Source organism: Protopterus annectens, chromosome 6.part0 (assembly GCF_019279795.1).
Source record: "Protopterus annectens isolate FY-2018-M chromosome 6.part0, PAN1.0, whole genome shotgun sequence".
Taxonomy (NCBI): domain Eukaryota; kingdom Metazoa; phylum Chordata; order Ceratodontiformes; family Protopteridae; genus Protopterus; species Protopterus annectens.
In genome coordinates, this window is record NC_056737.1 from 1,698,656,770 (window position 1) to 1,698,676,195 (window position 19,426).

A 19,426-nucleotide genomic window follows, 5' to 3' on the forward strand; every position below is an offset into this window, starting at 1 on the left:
AACTCTGGAAAGTTAACAGTGTGGGTTTGTGCAGACACAGAACCCATATGCCACTGATGCACTATGAATGGTGAAAATCTTGAAGGGACTGGGTCACTGATCACTGTATACAGCCATTATAAACTGACATTCTTTTTTAATCTGTCACTAAGCAACTACAACTGCTTAGGGATAGCTTTTAAACTGTAAACCTTTTTTAAGGTTTAAGGCTGTCTGTGAGTGTGCTGTCTATAGACAATCACAATTGCTTAATGAAAGCTTGAAAACTTTCAAACTGTTCTTTTTTAAGGTAGAAATGTATTAGGGTGCTATGTTAAATGCATGAAATTTTCAACTTTCTGTACTGTCATTAGGTTTATAAAAAAAGTTTATAAAAAGCATTCAAACCTAAAGTAGCAATGCACACTTCCAAAACCAAAAATTAAAACAAGTGTGCTGGAAAACAACCCAGAAAATTTCACTTAGTTTCCTTTTTCTGGGTCGTTTTCCAGCACACTTTTTTTTAAATAAAAATCATGATTAGTGAGAGAGAAACCTAATAAGTTATTACTACCATAAAGAAAAGATGCTTGATCATTTACAATCTAACATTAAGCAATTGCTTACAACCAACACAAGGGCAATAAATTGCCATGTGACTGCTCTGCAAACACTGCTGGTGTAGATCCTGACCTCTGATCAGCTGGCTGCAGGACCATTTGAGGGCTTGAGCTTTTTAAGCATCAGTCATAAGGGCTTTTCAATGGCAAACACAAGGATCAGGATCATATCTGCATGAACAGCTGAAAAACAACTCAATAGCACAGAGGCTAAATGCGGTTTTCCAGCTTAGTGCATGACACTATGGCATGTGCATATAGGATGTGTGAAATCACTCAAATGCAGGGACAATAATGGGAAAAACCTAACATACAGACAGCAGGAAATTACATCTCATCAGTTATTAGTGCACAGGAGAACCAAAGGCAGATCCAACACTGTATGCAAGGAATTAATAATTTGACATTGTTTTAAACGAATAGTCAACAAATCATACTTTTACTACAAAGATAACGGGATTGTTACTCCTCCGCAAGGATAAGTAACTGATTTGTTACTCTTGCACAGGAGGCACCTTCTGAGTTATCAGCTGTCAACGTATACCAAAAAATGCACAACCCCATGTGTAGATGGCTACCTGAAACCATACTTTTAGAAAAGAGAAGTTTTTTCTTCATATTTTGCCATGCACTTTACCACACAAACTGAAAATAGTTTTACTTGATAGCTGTGTGTGATTTATGTTATGCCTTTATGGAAGAGATTACACTGCTGAAAATGCATTAAAGGGACTATTAATGCCCTTACACAAATATACTACTGCACTCTGAAATTAAAATAAGGAAATACAATTTTAATGTGATTAAAAGAATGCAGTGCACTTTTCAGATATGAAATTCTGTACTTTTCACATGTAAATTATGAGCTTAAGTGCTAACATAAACAGAGTTGGAAAAAATGCTTAGCACAGAACACTAATGAAGCAAATGAATGCAAGTAGCAATCCTACATTTTGTAGTTTACAGAAATGCTTTAGAAAGACTTTTCATGGCATTTAGCTTCTATCAGTACCATTTATAAAATATAATTTCTGAAATTCTACTACATTTGTGCATTAAATTTTTTTTTCTAGTATACCAAACAGAAATTAAAAGGATCTGAAGTGGCAGCATACCAGCCACCTTTTTTGTTTGCATTTTACAGTTCCCTGTGCCAGCCTTGATGATATAATGATAACAAACAGTGAAAATATGGTTAGATTCAACTCATGTTCTCTGTCAGAATACTGATCACAGTGTTGTACTGTGTGTAATTCCTCTCTGCACTCAATAGATATAGTAAATGGACATACTACCTAACTGCAAATGAAATGGTCACTATGGCGGTATAAAGTCTTCAGGGATATAGTTGCAGTGCGCTAAGGACCCTGCTCTCCAAAGCTGAGGGTTACCAAAAAATAACTGCTTTCTGAATTGAAAATGGATTTTTTTATGAGGCTCCTGCTTGAAACATTCACTACTTGCCCTTCAGAAGTATGTGAAGCCAGAGTCTTTCCCCTTTTACCCTGAAATATCTACATTTGTTTCTGAAACCAGATGAATAGTCAAAATGAAAAAAAAATGGCCAAACTACTGATATACAGCTGGACACTTTTATACTTCAGTGCTGCAACCACCTACAGAACGTTACTTGGAACATTAACATTCCTGGTTAAAAGTCTATAAAAATACCTCAAAACAGGTACTGACCTTGCCCACAAATCACATAATTTGAGGGTAATCCTGATCTACACTAACAACGATGTACACTAGCACCATTACTTCTGAAACTTGTGATCCATTAAGAATAGACATCAATGATGCCAAGTTGTACAGGAAGGAACAACGTTGCCCCACAAGTATAAAAACTATAAATCAATGATCACTGTTAGGATTATCTTCAGAGTGCTCCCAACCACAAATGCTGCATTTAAAAAACAGCTTTATGGGTCTTGTTCAAGTAAAGTTACTGATCACTGACAGCCCTTCTCCATTTCGACTGTCATCAAGAACTCTTCTACATTTCACATCATGTCATTGCATTTAACAAAAAATAGAATTTATGAACTCAAGATTCAGCTTATTTGGTACTCACAGATGCAACACAGCATTTGCATTTTACAGGATCTTTGGTGCTAAAACTATTGGGGGCTTCAGCTACAAGACAATTTAAGGCTGCATTCTCTATAGAAACTATTATTTAAAAATGGCTGCAGTGTTACGAATGAAAACCGAAACCAAATGTGAAGCAGTAACAGTGATAAAACACGTAAATGGAAAGAAGCAAAAGGCATGGATTCAAGTTTTCTTGGTGAGTCAACACACTATATGGCTGCTTCTTAAAGGAGCAAAAAAAAATTTTTTTTTTGAGTAGTACACTAAGCAATAAAAATTCATTTTTAAGGTTCTCAGATACCTTCCAGAAAATGTACCCCCCCCCCCCCCCGGAAAAAAAAAATCTCATCTGACTCATGCCTGATGCCCTGAGACTTCTGGAAGTGAAAAACAATATTCTTCAGAAGTGCAACTATGTCTATTCATGCTTATCAGCTTGGAAAAAGATTGTCATAGTGTTCTGCTCAAACACTAATACTAGATAAAAAAAGAGCCCCAAACCAGGAGAAATGTCATCAGCAGTGCTACCTTAGCAGTATTTCCTTAGTTTCAACTGCATACAGTATTTGTTTTTATCATGAGCATATACCATAAACGTATTTAGGTGATGTTCATAGGCTAAGCAGGTTTTGGAAGCATGAAAGCTGGCAGTAGCAGCAGCGTCGTTACTTATTTGCAGTAGTAGTAGAGCTGTGATGATGTGTTAAAGCAGTATTGTTGTCTCCTCTCCTCTTTTTTTCCAGTCAGGAAAGTGTTTAAAATACCAGGGCAGTGCATTTCTTAATGCTTAAAAGCAGCATATATTTTAGAAAAAGTGACGTTGTGATACAAGTTCATTTAAATACTTTCAATGGACTAATCCACAGAATTCTCCAGATCCACCAATATCCTATTCCATTTACAATCACTGATGTGAGTGTGCACCATTTCTGAAAGAGAACACGTTAGCATTACTTTAGATTTACCAGTTCCTTTCTTAAAAAGAGATGTGGTGCTACAATATGCAGCAACAAGTGAAGTGCAAACAGAATTTCCACATCCCAAACCAAGGTAGAAGAAACCAGGAAAAGTCACCTAAATCATGCATAGCGTAGGTATTGGAGGCATATGTTCACCTTTTTTAACATCATATCACTGCTCAGCATACTTTATTTCAGTTTATAGTGGTTACAGTGTAAGACCCTTCATAATGAGCAGCCTCATTTAGCTGGAGCGGGACTGTCTGGGGTAGTCCCTCTGAGGATTCTTGCTTTACTTGACTCAGGCACACTGTCTCTTCTGGGTTTTCTTGCACTGAGGTACAAAATACACAAAAAAATGTCAGAAATACATGTGGAAATGGAAGAAAATACTTTGTTTAATACAATCCACAGTCATCAAACAACAACAGATGCATAGACAATTCTAAGTACAATGCACATGTAGAAAAATGGAGTTGCATAAAGTGCTTACCATAACAGTAGACGATTTTAACTGCCCCATCTTCACAGCTTTGAATGGCTATTAAATCCATATGGGAGCACTCCAAGACTGGCAAACATTTTTCCATTAGCTCTGATAGCTAATAATATGAAAGTTGTGTACCTACCATAACATTAGAGCTTCTTGATCCATAGACTGCTAGTCACAGGCAGCAGTTGCAGAGCACTTCTGTGACTCTCCCAGGCTCAAAATCCTCTCATTGCTAAAATGCACAAAACCTCCCCATATCCCCAGACCAAAATACCTGCTGGGATACAGAAATCTTATAGAGGTATTCCTGGTCTCTTTTCTACAGAAAAATTACAATGTGAAGGAGATGGTGGGTGGGTATGTTGAAGTATACAAGAAGATCATGAAGATAAAAAAAGTTATGTACTGACCATAACATTAAATTTGTGTTGTCTGTTTTCAATATTTCTCAACTGATGCATCTTGGATTCGACTTGGATCCGACTCAGCTGCATCTTCCAGATCCTCAGAGCCAAACTCTCAAGCTCCTCCCTTTACCCACAATGCCGCACCACCCTAACATACCTCAGATCAAGTTTGCTGCCCATAGGAGTCAATGGATAATACCTTAAGAGAAATCAAGAAAGTACAGAATAAGAAAAAGGAGCAGGAGTTCAAACAAGGAACAGTAGTTCCCAAAGTGATACTCTTAAGCCTTTCCAGGAGCAAAGGGAAGGAGTTTAATAGGGTGGGAACATACCTCTCAACTGTCTAGATTTTCACAGATTGTCCAGATTTTTGCCTCATATTTTTGGAGTTTTCCTCATAAAATATGTGGTTTTCTATCAAGTCATTGAGGACTGAAGTCATTAAATAATGACATACACTGAGTTTCAGATTTCATATCCTTCAGAAAATGCATGCTAACACAAGGCCTGTTATTCTAGCAACTTTCTAAGGTTATAAGAACAATATTTAAAATCTGTCCTTATTTTTAGGCCTTTGTACGCCTATTAATTTACACTTTCTACAGATTTCTTGCACTAAGAGGTTGAGAGGTATGGGTGGGAAGTTGAGGAAGAATGAAACTGGACAACACAGATGTAATGTTATGGTAAGTACATAACTTTTTTTTTATCTGATGTTGTCATTTTCATTTATTCCTCAGCTGAAGGGACAAAGTCCCCAGCTAGATGAACCTAGGGTGGTGCTTACAGGAGGATATTACAGAGTACTGCAGTGCCAAAAGCAACTCTGTTCCCAGAAACCAAATCCAATTTGTAATGAGCGATAAAAATATGACCACTGGACCAAGTGGCAGCTACACAAATGCCATCTATGGAAGCTCTTGACCAAAAAGCTGAAGATACAGCCATAGACCTCATGGAACTCTACGAAGCTTAGGCAAGGACAATCCTCTTTTATTACAGACAAAGGAGATACAATTGGTTAACCATTTGGCCAGTGTAACTTTAGAAACTGACTTGCCCAATCTGTTAGGTGAGAAAGATACAAACTGATTAGTCTTCTGGAAATCTTTGGTTCTATGGAGATAAAACTGAAGTTGTCTATATACATCCAAAAGATGGCGCATGTACTCTCTGTTGTTTGAAAAATTTGGAAAGAAAACCGTGAGGCTAACGACCTGGTTGATATTAGAATCAGAAGCTGCCTTTGCCAAAAAAGACAGGTTTGGCCATAAAGAAACCTTGTCTTTGTGGAAAAACAGATAAGGAGGTTTGGAAGACAGAACCTCAAATATTGATACTCATCTAGCTGCTGTAATAGTGACTAGTAAAATGGTTTTCCAAGACAAAAACTTGAGATCTAACCTGACTCAGGGTTCAAACGGGCCTTAGGTCAGAGCTTGTAGCAAAATAGTTAAATTCCAAGGTGGAGTAGGATAACTTTAGTGGAGGTCTAAGTTAAAAAGTTCTTTTAAGAAAAGCATTGCAAAATTTAGGAGAAGCTAAAGAAGAATTATTTTCACCTATATGGAAGTTTGAAATGGCAGCCAACTGGACCTTAACAGTAGAAAAACAAGTGCCTTCACTGAAAACTGAATCTAAAAAAATCAAGTACCACTCATATAGGGGCAGACAAGGGGTCCAGATCCCTCTTAAGGGACAGAACATAAATCTCTTCCATTTAATTTTGTAAGGCTTTCTAGTAAAAGCTTTTTGAGAAGATACAATTTACAGACAGGAGAGGACAGCCTGGACCTGTCTAGCAATCAGTGGAACTGCAGAAACCATGCAGTCAGTTTGGGGCCTGTTAAGTCCAGATGAGCCATATCTGTCAGGTGAGACAGGAGGTCTGGATTGGGATCAGTATCCAGGGCATATGTAGAAGATGAGGCTAGAGGAAGGGAAACCAAATGTGACAAGGCCAAAAAGGTGCAATGACAAAAACAGTGCTCTTCAACTGGCATGCTTTCTGTGGAAATTCGGAGATGAGAGGTAATGGGGGAAAGCAATAGAGAAGACTGGAGGGCCAATCATGGAAAAGAGCATCTCTCACAGTGCCTCACCCATTGGAAATACAGGGCAAAGAACATGTTGCACATGTTTAGGAGAGAAGCAAAAATGTTGCAGCATGGTGAAACCCATCGATGGAAAATTCTCTTTGCCACTTTAACATTGAGAGACCACTCATGAAGTGTCAGAATGGGCCTGCTTAGTTTGCAATCACGTTGGTTCCCCCGGTATGTGCATTGCTATTAGAAAGTGGCCTAAAGGGATCACTCATTGCCACACACTCATTACTTCTTGACATAGCAGGTAAGATCTGGTTCCTCCCTGTTTGTTGATCTACCAGACTAGACACATATTCATAGGATCATAGGAGGTTACTAGACTATTGGCCCTGAGGCCCTTGTAAACCTAGCCAAGAGTTTAGCCCATGTTTAGACAAATCAGCACCCAATGCCCCTGTCCAGCAGGACTTGGGTGGAATCCCAGGGGTATATTTTCTGTTTCCCATCCAGTTATCCGGGTTGCGCTTAAAAAGGGGTAAAGAGGTATTCTGCTTGATGTGGAAAGGGAGTCTATTCCATAGATGAGGGAGTCTCTGGGACACAAATCTGTCCCGCCAACAAGTCCTGTTGATGTCACAGACCAGGTTGAGGCCATGCATGTGGGTTACTCGACTGGAGCTTGATTTGCAGATATGCAACAGTCCCATCTAGGTGGAGTCCATGATCGCCTTGTATGCCAGACAGAGGTCACCTCTGAGGAGTCTGTATGAAACTGAGTAGAGGTATAGGGCTTTTAGCCTATCTGTATATGGTAGATGTTTGAGGCCCTGGATTCTCCTGGTGAGGAACGTCTGTGGCCTCTCCAGCTACTGCATGTGCTTTGCGAGGTACATGCTGAAAGGTGCATTGTACTTAATAATGGGCCTTATAAGGGAAGAATACAGGGATGTTATGACCTCCTTGTTCCTGGATGAGATACCCTTACTTATGAGATGGGCCATGTAGAAAGCTTTCAGTACCCATGGAAGCAACATGATGGTCAAAAGTCAGGTCAACCTGCGGACATATGTGAGGAAGGCCTTATGATTTTCTCTACTAGATGTGGCCAATTTGGACTCAAAGTTTGCTTTGGAGGATTTCACTAGTGCTCTTATTTGCTTGTTCAGGCTAAGCAGACATTGCTACCAACTGTGCACCTGCTCCTTCTTGGTCTTGGACAGCAATTTTTTTCCTTTTGTTATAGAGTTTATTTATTGCTGATGTCCACCAGACAGGTTTACTTTTCCTTGCAGAGGATGATTTAGTTCTGTTGGGTATTCCTGATTCCATGCATCTATATAAATGCTTGTGACATTCTGAATAGCAATCACCCCAGAGGGGAGATAGTCTTGAAAGGCCTGCAACTCTAAGAGAACTGTTCTCATTTCCAGGACATTGACATGTGTCCTGGCCTCTTCTGGGGACCATGTACCTTGGACCATCCTTCCCAAATACTGTCACCCCAGCTCAGTTGGGAGGCATCCGTGGTCTCTGTGGCTGTGAGTAGGGGAAAAGCAAAAGGACAGCTTTGAGAAACTTTGCCCAATTGAAGCCACCAAAAAAAGACACTTTTTGCAAGATTGAGTGATCTTGACAGGGGAGGACAAAGAACAGACCACTGTACTGATAGAGTCCATTATAGAATCTACATGTGAAACCTTACTAAAGAACTAGGGTAATAGCTTCTGCCATGGACCCCAAGGGTTGCAAGATTAGACGTGCTGGCAGAGACGTGTGTGAGATCACTTTCGTGACCTGGAATCTGAGTGCCTGAATTCATGTTGGTGGAAGACAAGCTATTTGTTTGACCGTGTTTAGATGAGCACATATGAACTCCAGACTCTGCGTGGGTGTGATTTGAGACTTGCTGTAACTGACTGTGATGTCCAGATGATTACAAAACTGGAGCAAGTAGACCCTTGCCTGTAGCAGTAAATGCCTGGATGGGACAGTAAGGAGTCAGTCTTCTAGGTATGAAAACACTCTGAATCTCAGCAGCCTCAGGTGAGCTGCTACTGCCGCCATACATTTGGTGAAAATCCTGGGGGCTGTGGTGAGGCCAAATGGTAGTGCTCTGAACTGGGAATAACTGTCTCCCAGCTGAAAGTGCAGATATCTCCTGGACCGCCAGTTCACTTTGATGTGGTAGTATGCATCCTGAAGCTCTATTAAGCACATCCAAATGTACTTTTGTAGTAGAGGCAAAATGGACTGAAGCATAACCATCTGGAATCTCTTATATTTGTATATGACATGTTGATTTAACCTGCTGAGTTCCAGGATGGATCTCAAGTCCCCATCTTCTCTGGCACTAAGAAGAATTTTGAGTTTGTTCCGGATCCTGCCTGGTCTGGGGGGACCATTCCTATTTCTAATGCTGCCATCTGCCACTGACTGCATGGAACAATAGGGTTTCTTTACATTCTTGCAGGGGGAATTTGGGAAAATGGTATGATATAACCTCTGGATAGTATTTTCTGCACCCAGGAATCTTTTGTGATGGATGCCCAGGCTTTTTGGTGCAGAGAAAAACGCCCCTTGACTGCCTCCACAGGGCAACAGTTGGGCTGTCCTTAAGGAGCACTGGCAGGGTTTGTCCGAGAAGGAATCCTGGAAACCCTGGAGCCACCTCTGCCATGGAGATGGTGTCTTCCATTAGAGTTCCCCATGCCTTTGGGAGAACTATTTCCTAGTGAGTCTTGGAAGGGACCCTGGGATTTGCGGAACCACATGTTTCTACCCCTTCATTGATTCTGGGAAAAGGGCCTTTGAGGGGGAGAAAAACATATTCCTATGGCAGACAAGGTCTTTCCTTCTTGCTTACATCGGAAGAATGTTTCTGATACTTTTGGGCCGAATAGGACAGATCCAACAAATACCATATTGATGAAGGAAGACTTGGTTGGCTTCACAAATTCACATAGGTGCATCCAGGTATGTCTCCTAATGACTATGCCTGAACCTGCCACCCATCAGATGCCTTCTGGTATGTGTCAGCCACATAGTCGCATTAGTTATAGAATGAAGGGTGGCCAGTTGCAAAGAGACTCTATTCTGATCTTCCACAGGCATGGACCCAGATAGAGATTTGGATAGATCTTTAATCAACACTCTTTACATTCTCATAAAATGTGCCAAGTAATTCAGCAACCACAGAGCAAAGGTTGCTGAAGCATAAACGCACTTACTGAATTTGTCCAAGGTCCTGGATTCCCTGTTAGGGGGATGGATAGAAGAGCTCTGCAAGTTATTTCTTAGTGGCAGCTGCCACAACCATGGCATCAACTGGGACCCCCTTGCTCCAGTATGCCCTGTCCTTTGGGGGGGGGGGGCAGAAATCTGTCTGGACCCTTAGGGATGGGTTCCACAGTATCCAGTTCCTTCCATGCTCGGTAAGAGATGAGGTCTATAAGTTCATAAGCTGGGGGGGGGTCACCCAAGATGTAGCCAGGCCAGACCTGTAGGTCTCCAGGACTTCTCTTGTAAAGGGCTATCAGAAGACCAACCAATTTTTGCTTTAGGAGTTCAAGAATGTTTCCAAAGGAGACGTCTTCAGGTGGAGATCTGGGGGACCCTGCCCCTTCATTGAAATCAGTTGAGAGATTCCTGAGGAGATGTCTCCTTTTACATGTTCTCTTCTGATGGACCTTATAAGTGGGATAGTATGAGGTATCAGAAGCATTAGGAGAGTCCTGGGGGACTGACTGGAGACTTGAATGGGCTGGCTGTCCCAGTAGAACAGAAGATCGAGGTTCGGAGCAAAGATCTGAAAGGTGGCACAGTGATATGATCCGAGGTGGGTATGGATGCACTTTGTCTGGGTAAAGAGAAAGCCCATTCGACAGAGTGCCTAGTAGAGACCAAAGCTGGAGGTAGAGGAGCTGACATTTCCTACACCACCAACCCCTGAAACCCTGTAAGCACATAACTTTGGAGTTAACAGTGGTCCCCCAGATCCGGTGCTGACACCCTGACTCTGAGGGTCTTCCGCCTCTGAAAGACTTGGAGATGGATGGCTCAGGGAAGCACCTGGAGTCAAAGAATGAACTTGTCTTTGGATCCATTGAGGATACCCCCACAGATCTTGGATCTAAGGGCTCCAAAATGGCAGGTTAGATTGGAGAAGGAGAACTAAAGGAGGACTAGTCATGGGTAGGCTCATGGATCTGACAGGAGACGGAGACGGAATTACCCCCATCTGGATCTGAGCGCTGAGGAATTTCCTCATCATCCTATCCACTTCAGCCACGGATGAACTCCTAGAAGACCTGAGGGAGGAGCTAGTGTACAGTGGCTTTGAGTGCTTGTGAGAAGACTCCTGCAAAAATGGAGAAGGAAGCAAAGAAGGTATCAGTTCCAGTAAATGAAGAGGTGATCAGATCCAAGGCAATTTTGATTTCAAAGCAGTAGGATCTGAAGTTGTTAAATTTGACTTTTTTGGCATCTTTTGAGGTGGCTCTGAGGAAGGGGCTGAAGACATTTGTAGGATCTGGAGATCTCGGTCTAGACTCTTTGTCCTTGGGAGCGGAGTCAGGCTTCCCATTGTCTGATTTTTTTTTTGAGGGGGTTTGAGCCCCAGCTGGAATAAATAAGGAAAAAGACCTTTAAAACAAGTTTGTTGTGTCTATCCATGAGTGCCCCGGAGATGAATCTGGCACAAATTGAACAACCTGCATCTAATTGGGCAGTGCCCAAACAACAGACGCAGTTCCTGTGGGTATCCGAATTAGGTATTTTGTGCCCACAGGAGATGCATTTTTTTGAAGTCAATTTGTTTATCAGCCATCCTATTGTATATCTAAAAAAGGAAGGCCCAAAAAGAAATAATTACATGTATGGAAAGAGAAATTATATGTAACACTTTTGGGAAAAGGCAAGAAAGACTACCGGCAAGGACAAAGAAAAGCAAGCAATGAAACTGGAAGAAAATACCAATGTTTCAATAAAAATCAGAGAAGGGGACTCAACTAAAGGAAGACAATTACTGGAATAATGGGAGGAAGGTGACAGAAAAACAGTGGATAGGCTATTGAAGGATAAAAAATTGAAAAACTCACTGTTTTAACCCAGAAAATGCACTAATAGTGTGACAGCGAGAGGATCCACTTTTGTAGGAATATGAGGGCAAACAAGATTGGAGGTATGTCATGCTGGCAGGGCATTATGGGTAAAGGGAGGAGCTTGAGAGTTTGGATCCAAGGAAAGAAGCAGTCAAGTCAGATCAGAGACCCATGAGGTGACGGATGAATGAAAATGACAACATCAGATCTACTGTTATTATTAGGTTTACCTTCATATGTGCATTTTACACACAGGCGAACAGCAGATGTTTGAAAGGACGTTTGCAAAGTTTGCAAACATCGAACGCAAAATGCTTCGAATGTGCAATGAGCGAATGCACAGTGACATTCGCTCATTGCAGATTCGGCATTTTGTGGTGGATTGCACTATAGTAAGGATCGGAAAATGGACCCTTTCCTCACTGTAGTGCGATCTCAGAGTTAGTATATTAAAGTAGGGGGGTGGGGGCACAGGGGGGGCTTGCCCCCTGCATTACACTTCATTACACTTCGTATCAGACTTTTATGTTCGAAAATAAGCGAATCAGCTTTTCGATTTGCTGAGTTTCGAACATTGGAAACTGTCGAGGTTTTGTGTTTCGTGCATACGATTCGCTCATATGAGCAATCGCACTAGGGATTTTCGCATATGTAAAGGTAAACCTATTATTAAGTTGTCTGGCAGTTGGCGCAGAGCATAAGGTTGCGAGATTTAGCTCCTAACACAGAAGGTTTGATTCCCCAGGTCCTCATCTTCCTCTTGAGTGACTTTGAGCAAGCCACTTAACCAGACACTGCTCCTAGGTCACACTTGAAAAGGGAATGTGTGTGTCCAGTGGGCCTACCTGGTTAACAAATACGATTATTACTGTTAAGTATATACTGTTTATATGTTAAATTGCCTAGTTTGTCCCCTTCAACAACAGGACAAATTCCCCATCTTCTCATCTTCAGTGGAAGCAAGACAGACTATCACAGAAAATGTAAATGTTCATCATATTGAGCACTTCTGCAGTAGTCTTACATATAGGGGTTGTATCCTGCACAGCACATAATTGCTGGCAGCTTCCAAAGCTTCAGTGCATCTTCCATGCACCCAAACTGATAGCTTGAGTTGAAATGAGTAAAAAGACAGGTTTGGGCGCTAAGCCCTACACAGCTTTCCTTTTACTGAAGACTGCGCTCCTCTACACACTTTCGAGGATCCTCTGCTGGGCAGATAAGTTCTCTTTGGGGAAAACGTTCCACATAAATATTTGTTTTAATGTACTTTCCTGTTTAAGAAAGTTAGTTTTTAGCTAAGTAATAGTGTTTTAGCTGTGCTTTTAACGGGAGCACACTTTTTTCCTGTCAGTTTTAAACGTCGTTTAAAGTAGTTGAAACACATTTTTTTCTGTGCAGAAATCGTGTTTATATTATTTTTGGGGCCCGAAAAATGTTTCAAAGTGCTTTTTACTGTATTTTTGTTGAAAATAAATTATGTTTAAAGACTTAAGTCTTACAGGCTTATGTTACTGTTTTTCCTGGGGAAAAGAGGCACAATTTTTGAATTGACCATGGAACGAACTACCAGTCCACAGTCCATCCTTCTTCCAGCCAGAAAACAAAAAAATTATGCAGCCTTTGCCACCAGCACAGTAAGCTAGCAATTTGCCACAGGTGGGTGACTCTGCTGTGGCCAAAGCTGGTTCTTCAGACCACTTATGTTTTATCCCGGATCTCTTTGGTGCAGCACCTACAGCCACTACAGCCCTGCGGATTAGTCATGTCCTCTTCAGCTGTTGGGAGTCCCCACAGAAGGCAAGGGAAAGCTACTCTTGTCAATCCTGGGACAGGGAACAGGGAAGACTTCCCTGTCTAGTTAGAATGTTGTGCTCATCCCTGGGGAAGCTGCTGTTACTGCTATTTGCAACACTGGGCCCCATTTATCCTGTCAAAAAGAAACAAAAAACTAAACATGTACCTCTTCCTCTTCAAATTTCTTTAGACGGGAGTAATTTACTAAGTTTGGCCCAGGGTTTAATTTAGGCTACTGATCCTTCTTATAGGGTGGTTTCTGGTAAAAGAAAGAGGGATGCCTCTTTTCCTGAAGAGATTCCAGATTCTGAATCTGGACAGGAAGATTAAGGGACACATACAGGATTTTCTCCTCAGATTTTTGATTCAGACTAAGAGGAAACTCAGTTTCCAATTCTCCCTGGGGGTGGGGGTGGGGGGGTTCTCTTCCTCCAAAATGTGCCGATGTTTTCAGTGGAAGAAACCCAAGGTTTCTCAGTCTCTCATAAAATACTTTGAGCTGTTACAGAAGGAGTATCCAGTACTGTTACCCATTTCTCCAGTTCTGTCAGCTTTGAAGAATGTGTGCATCACTGCCTGCAATTTTCCTAATAGTCAGCCTACTGCCCCTAAAAAGGTAGAATATATAAAGTTCCTTAGTCTTTTAAGTTTTTAATATACCCACTGCAAACCTGATCTGGAAGATGTAGCTTTAGTTAATCCTACTGCTGCGAAACATTTGGTTAATTCTAATACTACTCTTTCTGACAAGGATGGAAAGAGAATGGAAAGATTATTGCTAAACATTTGGTTAATTCTAATACTACTCTTTCTGACAAGGATGGAAAGAGAATGGAAAGATTATTGCTAAACATTTGGTTAATTCCAATACTACTCTTTCTGACAAGGATGGAAAGAGAATGGAAAGATTATTAAGTATGGGGGAAAAGTGTATGCTTCTGCAACTTTGATTTTCAGAATTTTGAATTGTTAGGTTCATATGTTATAAAGTTTATTCTGATTAATTGTGAAAGTATGATGAATGTTTTGGCTACAGTATCTTCTTGTGAAGAAGAACTGCTTTAAATAGTTTATTCCATCTTGTATGTCACAACTCATTGTTTACAGTTTGTGCATGACTCAGTTAATACGTTTTCCAAGGCTATGGCTACTGGTAATGTTTTGAAGAGGACTGCCTGGCTGCATTCTCGGAAACAGATGCGATGTGAAAAATGGGATTTTAAAGTCTCCTTTGCATAAAGATGTAATATTTGATCCCTCTGCTGCAGACGTTATCAAAAAGTCTGATGAAAGGGGTATGCTGATACAGGTAATCTCTTAAGATTTTTCAAACCTCCTTTTCCAAATTTTCTATGGGATTCTCTAACCCAGTGGTGCACCTTTTTTTTTGGTAGGGCCCCTACATGAATTCTTAATGCATCTGTGGGCCACCTCAAAACATAGTAAGTCATTACGAGTTAACAACAGATACAGGTGACTGGCATTTTTACTTAAGACATCAGTAAACTACAACATAGACTTCAGTAACCTAAACAGTACATTAGTAAAATGAATCACAGTATTCACATTAAAAGTAATTACATTTCAAACACACTCATCAGTGGCAACAGTAGGTTACGCAGTCAGTGTGATGGTTGTGGCTGCATCACTGAAACGAGCTTTGCAATATCACACTCAATATTGGTTGATGACTAGCGCAACAACACTTCAAGGTTATTGTCTGTTAGCTGATTCCAAATGCTACGTTTGTTCAGCTTCATTTGTGAAAATGTCTGTTCACAACGATACGTGCTGCCAAACATACTTGCATGAACACGTGCATTGTCTTTCAGATTTACAAACACATCAGGAAGACTCTTGTAAAAGTCAATCAGACTGTTTTCTCTGAATGCAACACGAAGTCCATCTGATGACTGAAGATCAATGAGTTCCAACTGGTACTTTGCCTCCATATCATTAACAGAAACACCAAATGGATCTGCAAACAGTTTCAACTGCAGTCTCTGCTTTTCAAAATCTTGAAACCAACTGTCAAATGAATGAATCAAAAGATCCAACTTTTCAATAACAGTCTGTGTATCAGTTCCTTGATGTTTCTGCAGCATTGACTGGAACTTGGGGAAGTGGATGAAATTCCCTGATGTTGCCTGGGATCGAAATAACTTAAGCTTCATCTGAAATGCTGACACATGGTTTGCAAGGGTCTATATCAGTTCCATGAAAATCTATTTCAGCGAATACCAAAAGAGCGACAAATATTAATCGAACCACAAATAGACTGAACGCACTAAACCGCAAAATTTAAAACATCGAACGGTCATAGTCGGCCAACCCCACCACCCACTACATACTACCTACCCAAACAAAATAAATAAATCACATACATACACTAACCAAACCCTACTCCTAACCCTAAAGTAAAGCACCAAAACCCAACTTGTAACCCTACACTAAACCCCACATACACAACTATCCATGCACTATCCTTAACTCCTCCCTAACCCTAAGGTCCGTAACTACCGCACACTTCCCCTAAGGAGATATACCCAAACAAAATAAATAATACACACAAATAAATTTAACAAAACCGTACTTCTAACACTACACTAAACCCCACATACACACACAACTATCTATGCACTATCCTTAACCCCTTCCTAACCCTAAGGTCCGTAACTACCACACACTTCCCCTACGGAGATATAACCTAACAAAATAAATAATACACATAAATACATTTAACAAAACCCTACTTCTAACACTACACTAAATCTTACATACATTACCTATATATACACTTACCTTAACCCGCACCCTACCCTAAAGGTCCATAACTATCGCACACTTACCTTACGGAGCTATACCGCAGATGGGCCAACCAAAACGCTTCGACATTTCGGATTTCACTGTTTTGGACGTTCGGCGTTTACGTAGTTTGTGCAATACGTGTCAATCATTCTGTATTCGTGGAAACGGCATTTCGATCGTCTGATAGGGACCCAGTTTGCAAATTCGCAAACAAGCTGTTTTTTCCTTTGCAGTTTCATGTTAAGATCATTCAAGTGTTCAGTCACATCAACAAGAAATGCCAACTTAGCCTAACATGATTTGTCAGTAAGGAAGGCAACTTCTGTTTCCTTGCTCTTACTTCTCATGAATGTAGTAACCTCATCAAGCAATTTCAAGAATCTTCGCAGCATTTTACCCTGACTAAGCCATCGTACTTTACAGTAGTACAGCAGGTCACTGTGATCTGACTCAGTATCCTGAAGAAACTTGCTGGAATTGATGAAGGTTAAGGCCTAACTTTTTATGAAGTTGAAAATTTTTACTACCATCGTCATTACTTCTCCAAAACCAAGATCTTTGCCGCAGAGATTCTGCTGATGTATGTACAGTGAAAGTTTACTGCCTGTTTTGATCTTCCAGATGTTTTTTCATAAATGATACCAACCCATTACTCTCTCCTGTCATAGCTGGTGTACCATCAGTTGACATGCTCACCAATTTTGTCATATCCAGAGCCAGCCTGTCACACAGTTTCAATGTCTGTTCTAACAGACCTGACCACTTTGTTTGTCCTTGAAGGGAGCCCATGTCTATCAGCTCTTCAGTAATGTCGAAAGTAGGAGATACTCCATGAACAAACACCAGCAGTTCTGCTGTGGAATCAACGTCCATTGATTCATCGGCACCCAGAGAAAAATATGAAAACAATGCTGCCTTGTCTGCCAGCTGCCTTATGACATCTCCAGACAAGCTAGTAATTCTGCACTGAATGGTCATGCGATTCAGACTAACTGTTTCTATTTTCTTACAAACTTCTGGACACAGCTTTTTTGTTGCAGCTATCATGCAGTTCTTTACAAAATCACCATCAGTGAATGTACGCCCAGTCTTGGCAATCATTAGTGAAATATCATAACTAACCTCACAAGCAGTGTTAAAGTCTGCAGATCTCTTAGTAAAATCTTCTGCTGTTTGGTCAAACTACGATGCAACCCCTCAATTTTGGACAGTCTTTCTTCACCAACCACATTGTCAAAATCTTTATGTTTTGTCTCATAATGCAGTTTCTAGTTTGATATTTTCAGCACAGCAACTGTGGACTGACACAGTAGACAAATAACGTTCTTCTCCTGCTGAATAAAACAGCCTGTTTTCTGCATCAACTTTGCTTTTAATTTTATTTTGGCTTGCAGCCATGACTTATCTGATAAGCACACAGACCACAGTCAGTCTGGGGCTGGTATCTACTTCTTTCTCCAGATCCCCAAAAAGACTCCCCACTGGCTCAGCTATAGAGTTGAGTCCTTAGCCAGGGTTCCAAGCCAAGTCCTCCAATTTATCACAAACTCTTGCAGAAAGCTACTACTTTCTACTATTTGACAGCAAATAACTGCAGTTAACAGCTTTGTTCATTGAAAGTGCATATGTGTGACTACAATAAAGACGACACATAATACGGGAAACCTGTAAATACCGAATGGCCACATAATCAAATTTTTTTCTAGTGAAAAAATTCACACGGCCGTTTGGAAAAAAACACCACCACACTCCCCCCCCAACTAAATATACCAACTCCAAGTTCGTACTATAGCGAAGGAAAGGGCAACTCCATGTAGTTGGCCAACTACCTCCTTGCCCTGTGACATATTCATCGAACTGCTTAAATGTGGTTCGATGAATATGTGTCGCTCTTTACATATTCGCTCAGAAGCTGTTTCGTGCTTCTAATATAGACCCCATTAACCCACTGCTCGTTTCCCACTTGAATGATTGTGGCCTGCGTGAATGACAAGCCAAAACCCGATCAAGCAATATGCATAATGCATAGACACCTGCTAAGACTTTGTACTCTTGAATGGGCTGTGTTCACTTAGCAGCTAAGTAAACACAGCCCATTCAAGAGTACAAATCACTCTGTTAACATCAGACAGAGTACAGCGACTGACCTGTATAAATATCTCTCTCTGCTGTTGTTGTGTAATGGGAATCGGGTAGCAATACAATGGTGCAAACATATCCTTATTAATTTCCCCAACGTAGCAACACGTCGCTGTAAGTAAGCCGATTTAGCAAGCATTCTTTGATCACCAACAAAGCTGGGCACACCTCTAATTTTAGCTGCGGAAGTAACTATTCTTTGTTGTTTATAACTTGTACTCTTTCTTTGTTGTTTATAACATGTAGTCTGTAAAGGTTTTTTTTGTACATGATAAACATATAAGAGCCTTCTTTTTTATCAAGTTGTTTCTCTCATAATTATCCTATTTAAAATACTTGCTGAAAGGCTTGTTAAAAAGCTGGCCCCATAAAAACTAGTAGTAAAATCCTTCATAATGGATTTTAACAAATAGCAACAAAAGGATTCACACTACCACCAATAAAACATTGGCTTCTATGATAGGCCAATACAATCCTATCTCCAGATACTATGGAATATCAAAATTCATTATATTTTCTATGCATTTTTAAAAACATAATTAAATCTATTGTTTGTATATACATAAAACATAGATCATTGTGTATCTGATCAAATGGGCACATCTAAATGCAAAAAGTCCACTGAAAACACTAACGAGTCTCTTCAGCAGGTCTGCTATTGAAATATATTGCTAATAGTTATCCCTTTCCAATTATTAGAACGTCTTTATATCATAAGGTTTTAAATGCTCATATAGCATAACCTTATATTAACACATGAAAAGGCAGTACGAGATGAAAGATCTTATCAAAGCCAAACCAATTTTACCTATAGTCGCATTGAGTATCCAAGGACGACCTATCATCCAATTACTAAGTCAAGCCAATAATTCTGAGGCAATCTTTATAACAAAGTTGTCAAGGGACCATTTGAGACTATCTATTAAGCTTATAGCATTTTTTTACTATTTTCTATTGCTACCGTATTCATATTCGGCTCTTAT

General features: G+C 40.4%; 1 protein-coding gene across 2 annotated transcripts in view; it reads right to left on the bottom strand.

Moving 5' to 3' along the window:
* Positions 1-1,372: 1,372 nt before the first annotated feature.
* The window catches only part of CARF (calcium responsive transcription factor), a 2,518,000-nt gene continuing 2,499,946 nt past the window's right edge, over positions 1,373-19,426 (bottom strand). For both annotated transcript variants that reach the window (XM_044075092.1, XM_044075091.1), the window contains exon 16: positions 1,373-3,986. In XM_044075092.1, the coding sequence (XP_043931027.1) occupies positions 3,847-3,986 (140 nt within the window). In that variant the 3' untranslated portion in view covers positions 1,373-3,846. The remainder of the gene's footprint in view (positions 3,987-19,426) is intronic.